The 17,754-nt window shown below is 46.6% G+C and overlaps 1 protein-coding gene across 1 annotated transcript in view; it reads right to left on the reverse strand.

Moving 5' to 3' along the window:
* FGF9 (fibroblast growth factor 9) overlaps positions 1–10,505 on the reverse strand; it is a 32,052-nt gene extending 21,547 nt beyond the window's left edge. Inside the window, exons 1-2 of the mRNA XM_068144069.1 lie at positions 9,206–10,505; positions 2,482–2,585 (exon numbers count right to left, since the gene is read on the reverse strand). Of these exons, the coding sequence (XP_068000170.1) occupies positions 2,482–2,585; positions 9,206–9,482 (381 nt within the window). The 5' untranslated portion in view covers positions 9,483–10,505. The remainder of the gene's footprint in view (positions 1–2,481; positions 2,586–9,205) is intronic.
* Positions 10,506–17,754: the final 7,249 nt, after the last annotated feature.

The following is a 17,754-nucleotide window of genomic DNA, read 5'->3' on the forward strand; positions in this document are numbered from 1 at the left end:
AATCTTCCTGTGCCAAATATTTCAAACACAAATATAGAAGGATAGAAGTCTTTAGGTCACTGATTTGGATCACACCTAATATATTTTTCATGCAGTAATCTGAATATAAATATGATAGTGTCATAGAGACAGGTCATCTATTCTGGCAGTGTCAAATGCTGCAGTACTGAATCTGCAGAATCACAGTGCTGATGTAGAGTAGAATCAAGTATTTCTTAGGTTGCTGCTCAGTTGTATGTGAGAAACAGTTTTCTCCATGCAGAAAACATATTCACAGCCTTGTAAGGGCACCTCATGGCAAAGCTGGTGTTACTCATGGCCCTTAGTGAAGAAATCAAGACAGAGGGACCCATCTCCCAGCACAGGCATCACAAGTACAAATTTTTAGTGCTACAGAGTCACCTCAGGTGACTGTTCTGCCTAATTCAGGTGAAAAACTTTGCCCTCAGTCTACCTATCACGTATCAGCCTCAAAACTAATGTCAGTTAAACTAATATCTCTCACCAGAAATATAATTCTGTGCTGGATTGTGTCTTGCTTTTGGATCATACTGCAACATTTATTCCCATTAGAGATCTTAATTCTCAATTAAGTGCATTTTTTGGATCAAAACCAAAAGTAAAACACTGTCACTTAAAAATGCCTAGCCAGTTCTACAGGAAAATCTGCTCTGAGGCCTGCTTATCTCAGTGCTTCCATGAGAGCTGACAGTTGCTGAAATATAGGCACTAGGATTGCTAGTGTTGACAAGGCTTTAAAGCATCATCACACTGAGTAGCCATTAGAGGTTACATTTCATTGAAAGTAATGTAATTCAATTACCATCACTCTTTAGTACATCCCATCTCTGGAGGCTGACAATAAGCCTTATCATCCATCAGATTTTAACCCGAACTTTGCGTTCTAGTCTTACAGATTTCCACTTGCCCATTATGAATGGTTTCATCTTTTTAGCATCATTTCTTAGGGAAAAGAGGTACATCCATCTGCATCCCTGTCTGTCCTTCTCTAGCTTTTCAACCAGTTTCAATTAGGAGGCAAAGGTCTTGAAGAAAATTAAGTTCCTATCAGTTTTGTGTCTAACCAGAGGCAGGGAGGAAGAGAAATCATTTGCATGTCCTACTTGAGAGTGGTGAGCTAAGCAATCTCTGCAAACTGACAATCCAGTGGGCATGGACAGTTAACATTCTCTTAATGCAAGATACTGGGCTGGTGAATTTGTGTTACATGAGGGAAAGAAGGTCAAAGAGACCCATGTCTTGGACTGTGAAACACTACTCCCTAGGAAAGCAGGCTCCTTTAGAGCTGCTGTTCATGGAACAACTATTTTATTAATGCAGTGAGCTTTGTAATTTACAAATAATTTCTTGTGCATGTTTTTTGTGTAAAGAATGCTTTGAATGATTTACTCTGACAGTCAAACGTATTGCAAAAACAAAATACAAACTTCACAGAAAAGTGGTATAACATTTGCTTTCCCAAGTCTATGTATTTAAGTGCTATCAATAACCACATTTCTTTTCCTGAATATCTGAAGTATAGAGTAACCAATTCACCATGTTTATGTGTTTAAACCATTACACTTACTGATGATTATCAGCATTACTGATTCACTTTACTGTTGTTGTTTTGCCTTTTTGCTGCCTACCTGAACCATAAAAGTAATCAGTTCTTTATCCCATTCATCAGCTACACAGGCATTGTGACTTACAACAACTTACTCCTTATCAGCAACTTGTTTACATTTGCCACTGCATCCATTCCCTTTCTCTCTTCCTCTCCATTCTTCCAACCTTTTCCTCTGTTTTATTGCCATTTATGTTAAACCCCTTTTCTTTGGAATTTCCCACTCACTGGTTGTTTCTCACCATTTCTGCATCTCCCCTTCTCTCTATTCCAGCCTTGCCTCTCATTCTATCAAGTCCTTTTCTGCCTCCCACATACACTGTTATGATCTGTACCTTCTGGCTTCCTACACACACACACAAGTTCAGGACAAGACTGACAAGCCTCTTGCCCTCATTCCTACACCTTTTATGACCTTTATCCACTCCTATGTCTCATTTCCTTATCCACATATGTCACCCTTCACCTCCCCACCTACTTTCTTTTTTTCAATCCCTAGAAAGCTCTCTGTCTACATAGAGAAGACAGTGGCTTTGTCTAAGTTCAGGTCTCTACTGAAAGGACATATTTACATATCCTACAGTACAACCTTAGTCTCCAACGACCAGCTGCAACCATCAGTATCCATTGCTTGTGTCTAAGTTGTTGTCCACCTGCATTATGACTCATTCCTGATTATGTAAACACTTCCCCTCTCCCACTTATAGGGACTTGTTTCTAATTAGAATGCAAGATCTTTATAGTAGAAATAGTGCTTGTACAGCAGGTAGTCAAATGAGCACTTGTAGAAGCCAACAAGTATTTTTCCCACAAAAGGTAAGGACCGTGACTGCCCAAGGCTAGCGGGAACTTACCGAGCCATACAGTTCCCCTTTCTCATTCATTCCAAGGTAGAGTCCACTGTCAACTCCTCGGATGCTGACCAAGCCCACTGCTATACTGATAAATTCCAGTATACCTATAAAATGCAGGGGAAAAAAAACAAACAGTGTAGATATTGTTTCAACTGATTTATATATATATATATATGTGACTGATGCCTGAGCAACAGACAGCTATTTTCAAAGGGATTTTCCAATTTTCAGAGTTGTTTGAAGGAAGATGAGGAACAAATTAATATATCTTAAAGTACAGTAATTGAAGAGTGAAGCCCTTTGATTCTCTGCTAGAATGATGCATTGCAAACAGCACCAACATATCAGTTTGAAAGATAAGCTTCAAAATGTCTAAACAGTTTTAAAGTTCAGTCATAGTCTGATTTGCAAAAGAAATAAAACAAAGAAAAGAAAAAAAGGAACAACTTTTTAGATTGACAAAAACATTGGTATTACAGAATCTGTCAAACTAGTCTTGCAAAATAAATTCTGAAGAAAAAAAAAAATACACTTGAAGCAGAATTGTGAGACTAAAATGTTACCCATGGAACCAAAAGATCTACGCCCAGGCATCAATGAATCAGGAATGTGGGGAAAGATTTACTCACAATATGATCTTCCAGAGGCTTGAGAAACAAAAAACCCTTAGTATAGGATAGAGTTTCACACACTTCTGTCTAGATGTTAACCATTCTCTCTGGAGTGTTATTTTTCACAAATCTCAAATTTGAAAATTAAAATACTCTAAGCTGAAGTAATAGTGTGTAAATAATTAAGTCTTCTTGTGCATGTAACAGCAAGCTCACACAGATACTTGTGCACTAGAGATAAGAATATCTGCAGAGGAACACTGCTTCTAGTCCCCCTTCCAGCTTCTAAGTCCCTAGGTTCAGCACCAATGTGCACAGTAGAGCAAGTATCTGTATCAAGTATCAGCTCATCTGGTTCTGAGGGTGTGGGGTTTCTTTGGCAGCCCTGCCTGCAAATTGCTTGCCTCTTCAATGAGGATGCTATGAGCCAAACCCTACATAAACCTAGAAGTCTTCTGGGAAAAATGGAAATTGCTTCTTATTTGGGAGTGCTCGTGTAAGACTGAAATGATCTCACAATGCTCAGAAGCACACTGCTGTGTTATGCTACTTTCTGAGCCACTAAATAAAGCACAGAGTAGCACTTTTTATATATTTTGTAAATTTTCAAGTCTAAGCACACCACATAACTATTTTTAAAGCTTACTGGAAACTATATTTACATGAAATAATAACATTCTAGTAGCATGTGTTGGGCCTCACGTGGCAAATAAAAAAGCACTTTCATGGATTTTTTGAACAATTAATTTGGCATCTTCCACAAAATAGTTGTGCACTGATCAATAACAGGCATGAATCACGTGGATTTGACACAGCACATGTTGAAGCCAATAGGAAGAATTTATAGCCAAGCTAATGTAATGACAAAATGTATTCCCTGTAAAGGATTATTTATCATCACCTTATGTATTATTCAGTACTACAAACATCGTAGTCTTATTGTTTTGATAGCCTTAGTTTGGCCATCTTAAATTATTCTCTACAGATGTATAAATAAGGAATACTGGGAGGAAATATTTAGTAATTATGGATTATTATTTTTCTTCTGAAGTAATAAAAATTGGCAGCATGCTGTTCATCTGGCACATGTGGTATCTCAGATACAATCAATCCATTGAAACAAATTAAACATTCCCATTATATCTGGACACGCAATACTTCCAGATTTCTTACTAAGGCTTTTACTGTAAAGCTTTTACCAAACTATCATATTACCTGACACAGATTCCCAAGCAATTTTAACTGAGGTTAAATCTTATGTTAAGTGTGTATTATACCACACTACCACTAAGTTAGTAAGTCTGGCATCTTTCATATCAGTACAAATGTAGACTTTAATTGCTGTCCTCATTTCAAATATTTGGGTGCTGTGTCACAAGAACAAAAAAGCACTGTCACATCCTACTGGAGTGCATAAGATTAATTTAAGGTATTTGGCAAAGAGCAGTTACATATTTGAGATCAAAATAGAGATTTCTTAACCTGAAATATTCTAAAGTCTATCCACAGCAAGTTTTATGTGCCATGCTGTTAAGACTCTCAAAATGTTATCTGGGGCCAAGCATGGAGCCTTACACAACTCTTGTCAGTTTAAAGATTAAATGATTTGGCCCAACAGTCCTGTGAATATTTTCACTGTGTAGTTTCTGCAATATACAAGTAGGACCTGAACCAGATATTAAAATAGATATTCCTCTTCAGAATGAGGCTGGACCAAATGAAAATCAGGACAGCTCCAAACTTTAAAAGCAAAGGTCTTATTTATAGCTAAAAATGGGGAAGAGAAGAAAAGGAGAGAGGAATTAACTGCCTCAGTGTATGGGATGCTGGATACCTTCTTGTCAGACACTGATCATTTTCCTTAACAAAACAATTTAAAGGCAAGAATGCACTTCTACACAAAGAGGTTAGGAAGAAAGTTTTGGGGAAAGTTATTCCCTACACATTCACATCAGCCTTTCATGAACCTTATTCCACACGATCCAAATATGATCATGCTGAACAGCAGCAGGACACCAGCCTGAGTGTGAAGGCCGGTCCTGAACTCCTGCCAGGCTCACAGGAGAGAGGAGGTGGTCCTTCACACAACCTGAAATGTTAACTTACATCTAGATTAGCTCTGGTGGAGAAAAGACCTATAGAAATAATGTCTTTAAGCAATTAGCATCTCTGCAACTCTGCATCTTCTTCTTCTTGTTGTTCTGCCCTTTGCACATTTTTGTCTTTGCTTATATATAGGATTTCATTGTATCACTGGACTGAAGCAGTTCAGCTTCCACTTAGCATCCTAAAACACCATCAACGAATAGGTTAAACAAGCGCCTCTGCTAGCTGCTTCCTTGCATGACTGCCCGGGGAAGCAGGGAGAAGCAGAGGACCTGCGGGCAGAGCGCAGGTCGCTGAAGCTGTGCTGCCCTGTATTTAGTAAGCCATCATTCACCCAGGGAAGAGCCAAGGGCCGAAAAAAGCAGAGCCCCTCGTGGCTAAGAAGGAGCCGGAAGGTCAACCCGGTCATGGAGCGAGAGCAGGGGCTTCCCCTATGCTCCCTGGCCAGGGCTGCGGCGCTGGGCTGAACCGAGCGCTCCGCCGGGATGCGTCCTGTCTGTCGCAGCTGTCACCGCTCCGCCCGCTCCCCCACAGGATGCCAATTAAGAGACTGGAGCGCAGACAGCCGTAGCCCCCCAGGAGGCAGCAGGGCCCTGTTTCAGTTTTAGACTCTTACAGCGCCCTTGCCCCCCACCCCAGCCGCCTCGCGTCCCCCTCCCCTCTGCAACGCTCAATAGCGGAGGAAACTGCGAAGGCTGCTCGGGGCCTTTCATCCCCGCTAAGGCCTGGCCCCCAAATTCCCACTCCCGGGGGCAGAGTCCCTCCATGCATCATCTCCCCGTTCCTCTCACGCGCGCCCCTCCCCATCCTCCCAGTCTGCCGGCTCTCCCTGGAGACAGCACGGGAGGAGCAGTCCCAGCCCCCTATATCCAGCAGCAGAAAGGGGCGTGCGGCCGCAGGGCCCCCTCGGCCAGAACCGGCTCCCGTATCCCCTCCCTCCCCCGCCGGCGCTGAGCCCGACTCGACAGCCCGAGAGCTGGAGCAGGCAGGGCGAGGTGGGGAGGCAAGAGGGCGGGCTGCTGCGCGACTCCCGCAGATGATGAACGCAGCGGTTCCTTGTAGCAGCAGGTCCCGGGGAGCGGAGGTCACCTGCTGACAAGCTTTTTTTTTTTCACCTTTTCCTGCATGCTCCTATTTTTTTAATGCTGCGCATGCAGTACTTGCGCTGACGCACAGAGACACGCCTCTCCACTGTTACAGAGTTCCTGAATTTACAATGACTCTACTGTCTAGCAAATGCCTTAGACTAAAAGAGACTGCATTAAACAGAAAAATTTCTTTTGTGACCCGGGAAGGATAAGACTTTGATGACCTGAGATCGCATTATGGGGCTTGGGGGGCGGGGAGGGACAGGACACCGAGCAGGGTTTTCCCGGGGAGCTTTTCTTTTAGAGATGGACATCTTGCTGCAGGAATTGCGAAATGCCAGGGCTCCCAGAACCGGGCGAGTATAGACACACAATATGGCTCGGTTTATTGTACGCAATAGGCACACATCCAACATAGCATCACAAAAGAATTACTCTTATCTGATGTCTCTCCAGAGGTGTGTGCGGGGAGGGGGATTCCCACAGGGCAGAGCCCAGAGAAAGTCTACGCTCAGCTCCCGGTGTTTTCTCTTTGTCCTCCTGATTCCTTGGAGGAAAACTTCCATCTGACTCTTCCCCCCACATAAACACACACGCGCGCAGGTTTCCTTCACGCTCTCAGAGGAGAGCCAAGTTAGCCCGCTCTCCCCTGGTCAGCTCCCAGCTTGGGATTCAAACCTTCCCAAGACCATCAGAAGGCTTTACAACCACCAAAGCGCAAACAGCATTTGGTGACCTCCCGGCAAACACAACAGCAATGTCATGGCACCGATACAAAAGCACAGAGATCGCCTGCCCGCCCCCAAATAAAGCCGGGAACCCCAATGCATCCTATGGCGTTGGGGCTGTGTCCGGTCTGCCCGACTCCGGACCGAGCCGGAGCATCACCAGCGCACTCCACGGAAGAAGAGTTATCACAGTGCATCCTGGGGACGAGAGGACGATCACATCGAGAAGGAAAAACCATGAATCTATTTAAAGCCAAGGCGCTGCAAGGGCTGGAAGAGCTGCTCCTCGGAATTGTCAAGCTTCCTACAACTGCGGCTGAAAAGCCATTTTTAAAAATAGACTCCTTTTATAATGTGGTCACCGCCACCTTGCGAAGGGAGCAGCTGGCGGCCCTCCTCCGGGGCGGCGGGGCCCCGCGGGTGCCGACCCCCCGCAGTCTTGGCTGCCGGTACGCGCAGCGGCGCGGCCGCCCTACACCTGCTGCCGGCCCCGCGGCCGCCGCCCCCCGCCGGCGCCGCACCGCACCCGCTGGCCCCGCACCGCGCCCCGCCCCCTGCCCCGGCTTCGCACCGCGTCCGCCTCTCTGTGCCCGCACCCGCAGCGGACAGGGGGAAACCTGCGGCTGCGGTTCAGCAGCAGGGCACGGCGCCTGCCTTGTGTCAAGGAGAATGCCCAGATGCTCAATTCTCCCATTTCCCGCACTGCGCGGCTGCCTAAAACACTTTCCGCACTTTTTCCTCACCAGCGAGCGTGGATGATGCGCCCCTGGGAGAACCGCGACGCTCCCTCCCCCCGCTTCGCTCAACTTCCCCCCGGGGACCCCGGGCGGGAGGCGTGGGAGGGAGGCAGAGCTGAAAGCAGCGTGAGAGTGTCAGGAGCAGCGGCTGGCGGGGGATGGAGCATAAACCTGCGCCCATCCGAGCCTCAGCCCTCTCCTTTACCCCTCCCCGCCCCTTTCCTCCTGCTCCCTTTAGAGATCATCTTCTACCATTCCAGTATTATCTAAACAGCTTCACAAAGCAATAAATACAGTTTAGGTATCGTTCAACATCTGGCATTAAAATAGAAAGAGAGAAAAAAAATCACCACAGGACTTCGTTTTTCGACCGAATTTAAGTGCTATCAGGTTGGTTCACTCTCAAGTCAACTCCTTGTAACAGCTGGGAGCGTGGCGAGTTAACCTGGCATGTTTTCCTCACCCCTCCTTAAAAAAAACAACGAATCAGCTCATCAAGGCTGTTTTAGTTACTTTCGTACGTTCAGTCTACGGGGCCTTTAACTGTCTCCCTGGCAGCCAAGAAGCTCCAGGCCCACTTGACTCGCGTGTGCGTGCGTGCATGTGTGTGGGCACAAGCTCTTCAGAGTGGCCGAAGCCATGGTCCCCCCAGCCCCCGCTGCTGAGTCACAAACAGCGTCCCCTGGAAAGGAAATCCAGGGAACGCTCTTTCAAATTCGCTGCCAGCTCGACACGCCACATAGCTTGGGGAAGGCAGGTTTTGGTGCAGGCTTCCCGGCGGGGTTACGGCAGAGCACAGACCCCACGGCTGCGCTCTTTCCTCCCTGGGGTGCCGGGCACCGGCAGCGCCCCGCGGCTCGGGCGTGCGGCGAGCCCTGATGCGGGTCGACGGCCGGTGCCGGCGGGTCCCTGCCGAAAGGCGAGATTGGCTGGGTTTGCGATTCAGGCAGTTACTAGGGCAGGTAATCAGCAGAGAAAACGAAAGAAAACCCGTGGTTAATTTGCGTACAGGACGACAGCCACTCCCTTCAGGAAACTCGGCGAATTTTAAATTGTGGTGGTTAATGATTAAAACCCCTTTAAACTCGACAAATCAAATCATTCAGCAGCAACGTCTTGAGCAAAAAATCCACCACCGCCACCACCACGTCCCAGTACGAGTCCGCTCTTAAGCAGAACTTGGGGCTACATAAACATCTCTACAGAACACCCGGCGACTTCGGCGAAGGCTCCTGCTCCGCTGCGGTGGTGCCGCTTGTGTACATCTGCAATCCCAGACACGTTCATTTTTGCCCTCAGCGGAGCAGCCTTCGGCACAAACCCCCCTCCCCGCCCGCTTCGCACACCCCCCCCCACACCTCCACCCCTCACACCCCCACCCCCCCCACCCCCGCCCGCAGTTCTGCCCCATTATTTCATCACATGACCACTAAAGGGTTAAGGATAATACCTACCAAATCTGCTGTGGTCTTGCCTGGTTCCCTGGATAGTACCATTGGGGAAGATTTCTAAATGAAATCCAGTCCTGCAGTATAGCTGCCTCCGCCTGAGGATCCCCTTTAAATGGTCCAAGTCCGTGACCGCAGGCCCCCTGGGTAGCCCACCTGCCTCAGACTGACCCAGGTGGTCACTTAACAAAACCGGACTATCCACCGGCAAAACGGGCACATTCCCAAAGGGTACTGCATCCTGCACACCGAAATAGTTCCCAACTTCACCTAAGGGAGCCATCAGAAGATTCTGCTTTTAGAGAATAAGAATAAACAATAATGATGGTGCCAAACCCAGGAGATATAAGATTAGGTATATTCCACTCCTCTCCCCTCCCTAGCGCAGTTACAGAGAAAATGTTCTTTCTTCAATCCATTAAATGCATAAATAAAAGTAATATTCTGTTTTGACTGGTACAGGTTCAAGGTCAAACCAGTTAGTCTAAGAAACCACCACTTTATACTCACACACTGACATATTTATAAACATATAGATGTGTATATCTATATAAATGCATATATCCCCAGCTCTTAGCAAGCAATACGGTCTTCAGCCCATCCAACTGTAATAAGAAAAAAAATCCGTAGTTTCTCCATTTGGTATAAGATAAGAATGACCATAGCAACTTAAATACCTAGGCGTTATAGGGATTTTTTTTTTTTTTTAAGATGCACAGGCTACGTCAGGATTTATGGATTCTGACTCCAGAAAGGCATGCGCTGTTTTTACTCTATAACAGACTGCATACATCAGCATGAATCCTGCAAAGGGGGAGGGGGGAAATCTCACGTTGTTGGCTGAGATAAATCCCAAAAAAAAAGGCAAAAGAAAAAGGAAAAAAAAAAACTTTTGACGTCCAAATCTATTATCCAGAATTCTCAGGAGGCTCAGCAGATGTCCACTGGTTTAGGATTATTGACGATCCACAAGCAAAGCAGCAACATACAAGTGCTTGTGTCTTTCTTGGCAGGCTCGAAACAGGTGTTGCTTCTGCAGGGCTCCCTGTGAAATGTTGTACTCCAGCACTGAGCTGCAGCTCTTGACTGTGGATCTCCATCCAGCACGCAGAGTGGCGCAGGAAGAGGCATTGGGCTGGGTTTAAGGTAGTCCTGATTGCTGCTGGAAGGATTCTCCGAGGTCCTAGCGCTCAGCCCTACCTGCTGCAATACAGAGCCGCTTCCAGCGCCAGGCACGGCGCGGAGCGGCTCTTACTGCTCTGCGGCAGCGCGCCGCACGCAGGCAAATAAATAAATAAGTGGGCGAAACTTTGGGGGAGGAAAAAACCGGCGCGATGCTAAATATACCGGGCCCGCCCGCTGCGGGGAGCGGGCTGCTCGGGAGATGCCCGCATAGCCCGAGTCCTTCCTGACATTGGCGGGGGGAGCGGGGCGGGCAGTGCTTGGCCAGCGGAGCGGTGCTTGGCCAGCGGAGCGGAGCCCGGCCTCGCTTCTCTGCCCCGCCGCAGGGGAGGCGGAGGCGCGGCCGCTCCTCAGCGTTGCCCCAGCCCCAGCCCTGGCCCCGACCCACGTCCGTCCCGCGTCTCAGGTAATCGGGCTGCCCCTGCCTCAAGCGGGGCTGAAAAGCAGCTCCGGAAGGCAAACCAGTGCGGTCGCGGGAAGTTTAGGGGCTGAGGTGGGTTGTTATCTCCCACGTCGCGGTTCTTTTCCTTCTCTACTCCGGCCCCCCACCTCGGCAGCCAGCAGCCCTCTTGTCCTGCCCTTGTGCTGCCGAAGGCGGCCGGGACGCAGCCGAGTGCCGAGAGGGCAGTTTCGGGATGCTGTCGCGGGAGCAGGCAGCGCCCGGGCTCCGCCACCGCCTCTCTCCCGCCCGGGGCGCTCCGGGGGCGAGCCACAGCTCCCCGCGCCCAGGCTCGGCCCAAGTTTTTAAGAGTGCGGTGGAGAGAAAGGAGAGGCGGGCAGGAGGTGGCATGAGAGGAGGCGGGGGTGCTGATGCTAAGTATGTTCTGCTCTCTCCCCCCCCTCCCCCCCCCCCGCCCCGTCAAATAATAAAGAAGTTATTTTAAAACACCAGGAGAGACCCGACGAGAGGAGAGAGGATTTCTGTTTCTTCTTACGATGCCGAGCACTAGTGTTACTGTGGCTTTGCCGCGCTCCAATAGCTGCATTAATCAGCAAAGAGACAGAAGGGTGTCTTGCCTTTGCAGAAGGGTTGCTTGGGCAGAGCTCAAGGACCGGGCACGGTGCAGAGGGTTTCATGAAGGAGACAACGGCTCCGGCAGGCCCTTGAATTGCGTGCAAAACCTTGAAGACAGGCTCTTTGGGGGGATAGTTGGGGAGGGTTAGGGGGGAGAAAGAAACAGGGAGAAAAGGAGAGGAAACATAATATCTTGGGGGCTGGGTAAGAGATTGCATGGTGTGAATGATGATGTGCATCGCTGAGGTAGCGGGGCCCGGGAAGGTCACTGTTGGAGGCTGGAAACAGCTCCGGAGAAGGAGAATTTTGCAAGGGGGGTTAATTAAAAATAATCGACTCTGCATGCCCTCCTGCTCCGTGGGCATGCGGTGGTGTGGGTGGCTCTTCTTGTTTTCCCCACCACAATAGCTAACAGCCCAGGGTGCAGCCTTTCTGCATCCCCCCCACTTCCCAATGTGACTTAACACTTGAAAGGAGGGAAAGAGGCTTTTAGTTTCCACGTCCAGCAGGGAAACTGCAGCAGGGAAAGGCTGTGTCCTGAATCCCCATGGACCTTCAGGGAGATGACACACTCCACCCCAATGGTGCATGAGCCACTTCCCTCCCCTTCATTTGACTCCATTGTTCTTTATTACTGTTTGAAGGATGGGATGCAGAAGCATCAGAGCAGGATCTCATTGCACTAGTTCTGTAAAAAAAAAAAAAAAAAGAAAAAAGAAAAAAGAAAAAAAGAAACAAAAAAAAAAGAAACAGCTGCTGCATGTCACTCCATGCATTTTGATGTGCACGAGCAGACAAGCCCCCCAAAGCAGGAAAATCAGTGCTCTCCAGTAAATAGTTCCATGGCATTTATCCTGTATATCGGGTTTAAGGACACTGCTCACACATACATGCTGGTTGTATCAGTGGGAACAACTGCAGAATGACTTGGGAAAAGCTGCAGAACTCACCATGTAAAAAATCATTATTCTTTATCTACTGGATCATGGGAGAACCCAGAGGCCCCGCTCAGGGCTCACAGTCCCATTGTGTCAGATACTGTAGACACATGTAATAAGAGAGATGGTCTATGCCCAAAGAGCTTATGATCTTAACCCATGATGAAAGACAACAGGTGTATACTACAGACCCAGGGGGGAAGGATAAGGGAAAAAGCAGCCTTGAGAATAAAAAGCAACAGGCCTGGCCAATGACAAGTGTTTGGTGTCAGAAGGAAGTTTTAAGGAGATTTGGAAGCGAACAATAAAGGAGCTTTATGCTTATTAATGGGAATGCTTTACCATGTGTAATGGCTAACTTAGAAGATAATATAAAATTGCTTGTTAGGGAATTAGACTGCTGAAAAGCAAAGGTTTGTGCCACTGGCAAAGCAGAGGGAATATTGCAGCATGATTGAAAGGTTTGGTGTCTGGTGTGCTCTCAGTCTAGAAACAACTGGGAAAGATGTTTCTAGCTCCTTTCCAGGGCTTTAAAATTTATATTTCTATTCCTGGTGAAGAGTATCATATGGAATTTAAATTTATTTATAGTTCAGGCTTCAGAATTTTCTATTTTGACACCAGCATACCTTCTGAAAAATATCTGAAAGTAAAGAAGAAAGTGTTGGTATAGTTGCCTTTTTTTTTTTTTTTAAGGAACTTAACAGCCCTCATATTATTTGCTATAGGAAGTTTATTGTTATAAAAGTGCTATCTAAGTTGAGGCTTTGATGTTTGAATTACTCATAAGTATCAAAGCCAAGCATGAATTATGCAGGACATCCCCAAAATTATACCCATCTGTGAGTAGGTGGTGTTCCAACCCTGTTTCACATAAAATCTATGTGCAATGTCAAATTTGCCCCTTGCAGAAGTTTTACTGATAACTAGGGCTGTACTAAAAACCTACTCTTTTATCCCCAAGACACTGAGGCAGGAACATCCCTACCCCTAGCTCCCCTCTACTCCAGATTCACACCCACTTCCCATATACCCTCCTGGAATTAAAGACTGCATCTGCCACAGTGAGTCATCAAGAGCTTACTCATCAGCTTTATGCAGGATTTTAACTCCTGTACGCAGAGCTGGTCAGAAGGATCCTGTATTTCTTGAGGAGTTCCTTTTCCTCAGGCATACCACACTAATGTGACACCTCTGGCAAATTTTAGACACTGTATCTTTTTCTTTTTTAATAAAAAAAGCCCCAAACTGTTTCACCTGTACTCTGCCAACCAGTTCAGCTTTATTAGGACTTTTCGCATAGCAATTTTTGAGTGTCATTTAAGAAAAATAACTCAGCCTGCCATAAGAAAAATGTATGTTTGTTTGGTGTTGGGTTTTTTTTTTCATTCTCCCAGACTATATAATTTCACCAAGAGTACAGGATCCTATTCTGGACCTACAATGTATCTAATTCTCTTATTTCCCAACCTTGCAGACAAAGAATTGTGAAACACTTCTCCATGAAACACACGATATTTGCTCTTTTTACTAAAATGCCTTGAGTCAGCAAACTTCTAAAACATGCATTGTGAAAAATCAAGACTAATAAAGTAATTCTATGTTTAGTTTTCTTTACAAATAAGAAATTTTAAAGTACTTTGAAGAATTATATAAACTTGGATATCATGAGAGTATTAATTCAGTCACCTCATGAATCCTGCTGCAATGGAGACATCAAGATCTACTTGTTCCTAAATGTAGAGAAATAGGAGCAATTTTAGGGCACAAATCATCTGACCTATTCCAGGCATCTGCTTTAGGATGATATGCATGAGTCATGACTCATACTCTAAAGATGCTTAATTCTTTCTTGTGTATGAAGGGAGCCTATATTAGATGTAGACTTCTGCATGGCAGAGGTCTAGATAGGATTGGATGTATCCCACCGTCTGCCACACATGTGATTCAGCATTTCCCCAGAATGGCTAGTGAGGGCACTAAACTATTAATATAGTTGCATAAATTAATCCTCCAAAGAAAACTCAAGTCAAGTCAGCAATGGAAAATTACTGAAAGTCATGATTATGAAACATGAGATTGCCTAGAAATACATTAAATATTTGTGAAAACCTAGTGGCCACCAGACACAGGTTAACTGGATTAACATAGGTGTCTCCAAGTTCAGAAAACTTGAGCTACAGGAATGTCTTTCCTTTCTCACTTCAGAAACTGTAGACAAAGTAGCATGACTCAAAAGAAAATTACCTGTAAGAATCCCAGAAGACAACATGCAAGGGCTTATTTCCCAGTTCACCAAATTTTCAGACCAGAGGAGTACAGTTGAGATGGGAAACCCCAAGAAAACACCAACAACAATGCATCACCATGTGATACCTGCCTGCAACAGGATATCTGACATAGATTTCTTATGGTGCTATTGTATTTTGCTTCATACAGCTATTAGTGAACCTGTGTTAAAAAGATTTGGCAGAATATGTTCTTTGTGACTGTCCTAGGGAGGGTGTTATCAGTTTACACGTTTTAAGATATTTTAATTCAGGTATAAAAGCAATTCTGCTATCGGTCAGATACAGTTTTGTGACTTGTTTGTGATACTTGAAGGTAGAAAGGATGATGTAATGTGAAAGCTGCCAAATATATTTCAAATTTGTGCATTTGTACATCTCTTGTATCTGTTGTTTTCAGTAATGAACTGATTGTTTGTGGTGTTGCAAGTCCATCCAGCTCAAAAGCCAAAGTGACGTTGACTGGAAGAAGAAAAAGGGAAGAGATCAAGAGCTGCCATGTGTGTAGGGGACTACAGAGGCCTCCACAGGGCAAGCAATTTGTTTGGCACAGCCTGAAGGACTGCTCACTGTGTGAATGGGTCTATCACTGCTCACCCTTTGCCTGGCACACTTTTCCTGCCCAAGCACACATGGTGTCTAATCCAAGATGTTTCTGCCTTCTTCATGCTCCCATACCATTGATGCTCATTTGCAAGCCTGGCCATAAGGCTGCAGAGTGTGCTTAAGGTTCTTCATTTGCCTGATAGACTTCCTTTGTCGATAATTCATTAACCGCTTCATATACCAAGCTAGATCAGCAGGATGCTACTTACCAGTGATAGAACAGAGCTGCAGCTTTGCAACAGCTGGGTGCATGTCCCTACTTACCCGCACTCTGCAGGCACTCCAGCAAGCACAGCAACCCAGTGTGCCTTCACTTCGACAGAAAAAGCGGTCCATGCCAACTCCACCATGGCTCCACGGCCACTTGCTGGAATGGCCAAAGGCCTCGTTAGTTTTTCCGGCGGAATGGAAGCGATTCCCTCATCACCTACGGTACTGTGGCCATCCAGGACACTTAACCCAGGCGCAGGCTTCAGGCCCTCTGGCTCTCGGCGCCTGCGGGAGGCACCTCAGCTGCTTGCAGCGGCCACCCCAGAGCCGCGGCGCCGGAACCCCCCGGGGCAGGAGCGGGGCAGAGAGATGCGGGCGCCGAGGGTTCAGGGGCAGGGGCAGCCGCCCCGCCGCGCTTGTGCGGGGCTCTCTTGCCCTCTAGCGGGCAAAGCCAGAGGGGCGGCCCCGCCGTGCCCCCTGCCGCCGCCGCCACCTCTGGCCAGCCCCCTCAGAGTCAGCGACCCGCCTGGGAGTGCCGGCTCCAGTAACCGTGCCGCGGACAGCCCAACAACCCCCCCTCCGGTGAGCAGGCAGACAGGGACCGAGCTCAGCCCCGGGCGCTCTGGTCTCCTGGCAAATGGACAATTGTACTGCGGATGGTGAATGGCCTGGCTGAGGAGCTCACCATGGAGAGTGCCTGTCCAAGATGCCACCGCCACCACCACTCAGTCAGTAGTAGGGAGAAGGACCACAGCCCCAGGACCCGGCAAGCATCACGAAGAACTGATGAACAGGACCACGATGGGGCAATTAGAAGCACCATTTGGCTCTGATGGGTGTCTCCCCTCAGCTGGTCGTGACGGTTGACCATGTCCCCATTGCCAGGAGTAGAGCCGGCCAAGCAACAGATGTACCACAAGGAGAGCATAGGGCTATGCACTCCCAGTTGCTGGGCAGATATCAGGTGCCTACTGCTGCCGAGGAAGAGAGCAGTAGATGAAGGCAAGGGTGCCCCAGGCATGGCCATGCCACACTGGGACCAGGAGGCAGCTCTGCAGTGAGCCCGCAGCTGAGTGTGGATGGAAGTGGAGCTGGAGATTGTGCCTGAGGAAGGATAAGCATCCATATTCATGTGGAATGTTCTGGTGCACCATAGGAAGACCAGTTCTTTAAGTTTTCTAGCCTGTGTTTACTAAAAAGTCTCCTTTTCCAATAATGAATTAGAAAATATTTTTGTATTGCCATCTCCATCATCTTATCTTCCTCATTCCCAGATCCAAATCAGCAAAAACTTTCCTAAATTAAATGTACTATCTCCACCTTACAAAAGACCTTATACCAGCACTAGGATTTTTTGCTTTACAAATACATCTTCAGCTTGACTTCCTCACTTTATTTCATAAATCAGTTTTATACTTGTGCTCCCTCATTTTGAAAACTATTTTCAGTATATATTACATTTGTGCTCTCGTTGTCACCACTAAACCACAACAGGCTTAAAAGTTAGTCGTTATGAAACATGGCTTGCTAGCCACCAAACAGAATCTGGAATTTGATTTTCTCCTCTTCCTCACTAAAGCTTTTCTCCTCTTTCATTTATAATTTCCCATTCCTGATACTTCTTGGGTGACTGTTCCCTCTCCTTGTTCCTTGAAGGGAGGGTAGTGATGAGAAAGCTCTCTGCTTGCTGGTAGTGAATGTAGTCAGGTCCTCTGGAATGTACTCACTTGGAAACCTCCACTCTCTTCTACAGCTATTATAATCCTGTGTAATATTTTGCATGCCTGTGTCTGTTTCAATCTCTTAAATGCTATCCAATTACTTTGTTGATAACTAACATATTTTACGTGGTTTTGCCTGTTAATTTCCTTAATCATTCTGCAGCTATTTCACCAATAACTCAACAGTATGTAACTGCAGTCTGATTCAGTGATGTGAAGGGACAGAAAAATAATATAACCATTTTCTTCAAATAATTACCCTGGGTATGTACTAATGTTTTCCTTTCCACTGGCCAAGACAAATGCATGTCTGACTAGAATATCAGCTTGTTTCTCCTGAACTTCCTGATTTTACAGCAAGATTAGAGACCCTTCCCCTCTTGTACAGGAGGAAAGAGGCTGTTCTGAAGAAGTCAGTAGTTGTGGGGGGATGAGGGGGCTGTAAGATACTAAGCCATTCCCCACAGAGGACTGCTGTGCTCTGTTTAAGGTATTTCTGTTAGCCCAGTCTAAAGAAGTTTATTTTAAAAATGAACAAAAGTATGAGAATTAATTCTTTATGTTTTGGAGAGAGTAGAAGGTCATGGAAAATGCA

Source organism: Melanerpes formicivorus, unplaced genomic scaffold (genome assembly GCF_026170545.1).
Source record: "Melanerpes formicivorus ecotype bairdi unplaced genomic scaffold, bMelFor1.0.p_v2 SCAF_1, whole genome shotgun sequence".
Lineage (NCBI taxonomy): Eukaryota > Metazoa > Chordata > Aves > Piciformes > Picidae > Melanerpes > Melanerpes formicivorus.